Source organism: Paracoccidioides lutzii, assembly GCF_000150705.2.
Source record: "Paracoccidioides lutzii Pb01 unplaced genomic scaffold supercont2.17, whole genome shotgun sequence".
In the NCBI taxonomy this organism is placed as follows: Eukaryota; Fungi; Ascomycota; class Eurotiomycetes; order Onygenales; family Ajellomycetaceae; genus Paracoccidioides; species Paracoccidioides lutzii.
Window position 1 is genome coordinate 482,823 of NW_015440963.1, and position 4,215 is coordinate 487,037.

The following is a 4,215-nucleotide window of genomic DNA, read 5'->3' on the forward strand; positions in this document are numbered from 1 at the left end:
AAAATGAGTTCCTCGACACTCTGCACGCCTCCTCCCCTCGAAATCGTAAGTCCCCAAAGCAATCATTGGTAGGCCACAAACTGGCACGTGCAGAAACTTCACCAGCACCTCTTGCACTGTATACGAGCACAAGTGTTATCAAATGCAAATACATGTACATGCCAGAAACATCCTTATAATAGAAGTTAAAAAGTATATGTTTCAGATGCTATCCTTCCTATTGCCTCCAACAAGTAAAGACGGATGGTTGTAGTTGGTTATCCCATGAGTACTACAAACTTCAGTTCGATCCGGGTTGGTGTCAAGCTTCCATTTATAATTTCTTTTCATTCTCTAGTTTGGTGAGGTTTGCATGAAGTCATAGTGCAGACCTATTCCCATAGGCGATTGATTACCCCTTGCTCAGCTTCCTCCTCCCCACCAGCACCCTCCCTCGATTGGTGGGCCTTCCTACAAGGAGTTTCGGTGGGTCGCCACTAACAGCAAGAACACATGGGGGTCCAGAATAGCTGGTGCATCTTTCATGAATTAAAAAGAGACTCGGTGAACTTTCTGTGCGAAGAGGTTCTATATGTCTGATCACGTGTGGCGGGGTGGTCACCCGGGGCAACGGCTAATCCGTAGATGCCAGAGTTGTTGTTGATAAATAGGGATCATGGAATATATCTTGATTTACTGGCATTGATTTTCGTTTGAATTTATCCTGCCAGTTATCAACCAAGTGTCCTACGCAACAAGAATCGAAGGGTTTATCCCTTTTTTTTTTTTTTTTTTTTTTTTTTTTTTTGAACTTCCCATCCTTGTCTGATAATCCCTGTAGGTTTGAGTTGATTCTTGGTATTTAAAAAGAACAATTACCGGCAAAATTCATCAGATCAGTGCAGTCTTGAGCTCCTGAGGGGCCATTCACCCACTCTTGTATTAAAAGGCTAAGTAATTAAAAAGGATTGAGAAATAGTAAGGAGAATTTGATAAATGAAAGAATGAAAATGCGAACAGGGTGTTTCGAACAACAAAAGGCCAAATGATCGAAGTGTTCAAGTGGATGCGAAAAAAGGAAAGAAGAAAGGAAAAAAAGTAGCAAAGGAGAGGGGAGGCATATGTAAATTTAAGGGGCAGTAAGATGTAATGGGTATATATGTATGTGTTATGTATGACGCATGTTATGGTTGGGAAATAAGGCAGCTAGAGAAAAAAAAATTAAGGGGGGGGGGAGAAGATGAAAAATATAAAAGGGTTATATATCTTGTTGTGTCTTGAAGCAAACCGTTTTACGAGTGGTAGGAAGAGAGAGAGAGATGGGTATCCTGCCGCACGCTGGCAATCATAATGGGAGATTCTTCATTCTCACTTGCGAACAGGTTGAGGAGCTGTGCAGGTGCAAGTGGAAAACGAAAAACATGGTATCAACGAGGGAAAGCTCACCCTTCTCATTCACATGTCCCCTGTCACGAATTGCGGCCTCTGCTATTCTCCTTCTCTTGTCTCTCATTCCCGGAACCATCGTGACTCGCTCTGTCATCAACATCACTGGACGTAGCTGCTGTGGTCGAAGAATCCCTGGAGCCTTCGTCCGATTGGTGACTTTCCGGGGGAGAAGATGAGGAGGATGGGAAGTGGCCATTTCGTTCATCCACATCCTTGCCTGGTGGCAAAGGTGCTGCAATCTCTGTGTTGCAATCTTCTAGGGATATGGAACGGGAAGTTTTTTCCTTCAGACGCATCTCAGCTTCTCTGATTCTAGCTTGCAGAGCTTCGAGCTCACGGTTTTGGATCGTGACCATTTGTTGCCTGGAGAACCATGGAAAATTATCAGCATATGTAGACTGCTTGGGCGGCGGGACTTGAGCTAGTATTGTAGAAGGTGTATTGTATTGTATGTTGCTGTTTATTGAGTTTATTGCGCATCGGCACGATAATTCATGTTATATCGTAGAGTAGATGGATGGTTGTGCAAAGGGCAAGCAGAGAAGACGAAAGGTTGATTGAACGTTGGTAGGCGTACTTGTAGTGAACAGATGTTGTCAGGTTTTCGACCTCGCTATCTAACATAAAGAGGTTGTCAAGGGTGGCAGCGAGGGAACGGGCCATGGTCCTGCATTGGATTTGGATCAATATTTGATGCATGAAAACAACAAGAGGGAAGATAATACGGACGATTGGGGCCGGCCATTAGGCTTCCATTCTTCTTCAGTGTCTGACATGTTTGCGGTGGTTGGTGTGGTCGACGGGACAGCTGCGGGTGGGACGTGGTCAAGTTTGGAATGGGGGGGGGGGGGGGGGGGGATGGAAAGGGGGGAATGTAGCTTGGGAATTAAGGTGCGCCAGGAGTAAAAAAATACGCAGGAGGAGAGTGAGATGCGGTGGTAATAGACAAGACCAAAGCCAGCTGAGAATCCAAGAGGAATAATTTGTTTGTCACAGAGACGGAGATGTAGCCGCAAGAGTGATGTGTGTTGGTTGTACGAAGGAGGTGGGAGTCTTCTTACAGTTAAGTCCAAAGGTCGATAAGAAAGAAGCAAGGACCAAGACTGCGGCAGCACGGATGATGGAGAACACCGGACACAGTCATGAGCCAACGGCTGTGACGGGGACTCAAGAGGAACCAGAGCCTAGTAAAACAGTGGAAATCGGGAAGACGAACTCTCGGAACAAATGGGGCTTAATTATTTATATCATGCCTAACCGGGTCTGTTTGGGTCTCTTGCTGGCATCTGGTAGGCCAGCCAAAAAGGACAGCATCAGCCGCTAGTAAACGGGCGGATGGGATGTAATTTAACGTTGTTCCTTAATCCACTTCCACATCGTATGAATTTATCCCGCGTTTTTATGTCAGCTTTTAACCCGTGCATTTAGGCATGATTCTACTCTCAAATGCTGAAACTTTTCACATCCCGTTGGCTCCGGCAAAGATAATTTAACCCAGTAACTAATACCTAGGGACTTGGTGGGAGCTGCATTTCACCCTTCCCATCCTATGGATACATGGATTCGGGCTTTGAATACTTCTATGGGTCTACACCCGTCTTACTGTGTCAATTTGAAAAACATTGTCGGGAAGACACCTTGTTTTCCTCATATACAGCTTGCGTTTCTGGGTAATGCTAAACTCTTTCTCACTTTTGTGCAAAGCGAATCGACGACACGGCAAAACTTGCCCCCTTACCAGTGGGTGGTTGGTTGGACTGCATCTTGTTGGCACTGCCATCCAGTTCTTTAACCATCTTGTATTTCGGACTCACTCTCTCCCGCGAAATGACTCGTCATTGGTGGCCTGTTTTGAAACACGATGATTGTTTGTTATTTTACGGTCTTAATTCTCGCCCTGGGCTTATATCCTCTCTGCTTGATGTGCGGAATCACTAAGAATTCTTTAGAGCATTGATTCATGATCATATTCAAAGGAAGACTTTGTCTGCCTGGGACATTCATTAAACCAGCACGGAAATGCGAAATCGATATATGAAACGATTTTGATGCTGACGAAGCAAATGAGTGGGAGGCCATATTCGTTCTTGGTAGGGACTAGGAGATTCTGACATATTACATCAGTGAACATATTTGTCACCTTGGTCTGATCCGCTCTTGATGCAGTATGCATAGGGACCACAAGAACCACTGCACTCATCAACGCTTCTGCACCTGGGCATGACTACTCTTGCATTCATCGAAACTGAACCAACTTCTCATAAGCCAAAAAGTCTCCTTAACACAATGCACCTATGCATCATCCAAATCAGTTTCAGAGGCTGTTGAAGGTGAGCAAACTGCACACGCGGGATATTGAGTTGGTTAAGGTTGAACGGTCACCCTAGCTAATAACACGCGCACATCTACTAGCATTCATGGATTGATTTGGGAGTTCCGTTGAGGGGGACGAAGATGATCCCGGATCTGATGTTGGCTAAAGACTGATGGTCAGCCCTGACCGACGAATGAATTAGCCGGGCGTATTGAAGACTCGATGTTGATCTACTTTGTTCGGTCGATCATCTCACAAAACCATCAGGCCTGCTGGGCGCGGCGGTCCTTGCAGAAACAACGCAAATAATAGACATATTCCTATGCAACAAGTGCTACACCTTCAGATACACCTAGATATAGCTATTATATAGCGAAAGGTCCACCCTCGGAAAAGCAGCTAGAGCTTGCTATATTCATACATAATGATTTTAATTATTAGCCGGGGGAAGCGGGTGTTGATGCCAAGACATT

At 45.1% G+C, this 4,215-nt stretch overlaps 1 protein-coding gene across 1 annotated transcript; it reads right to left on the bottom strand.

The window, feature by feature from the left end:
- Positions 1–1,448: 1,448 nt before the first annotated feature.
- On the bottom strand, positions 1,449–2,204 carry PAAG_06212 (hypothetical protein; the record flags this gene model as incomplete). Its single annotated transcript, XM_015845824.1, has 3 exons — positions 1,449–1,791; positions 2,006–2,095; positions 2,158–2,204. 3 exons carry the CDS (start codon positions 2,202–2,204, stop codon positions 1,449–1,451), a joined length of 480 nt encoding a protein of 159 aa, XP_015700050.1.
- Between the last annotated feature and the right edge of the window lie 2,011 nt (positions 2,205–4,215).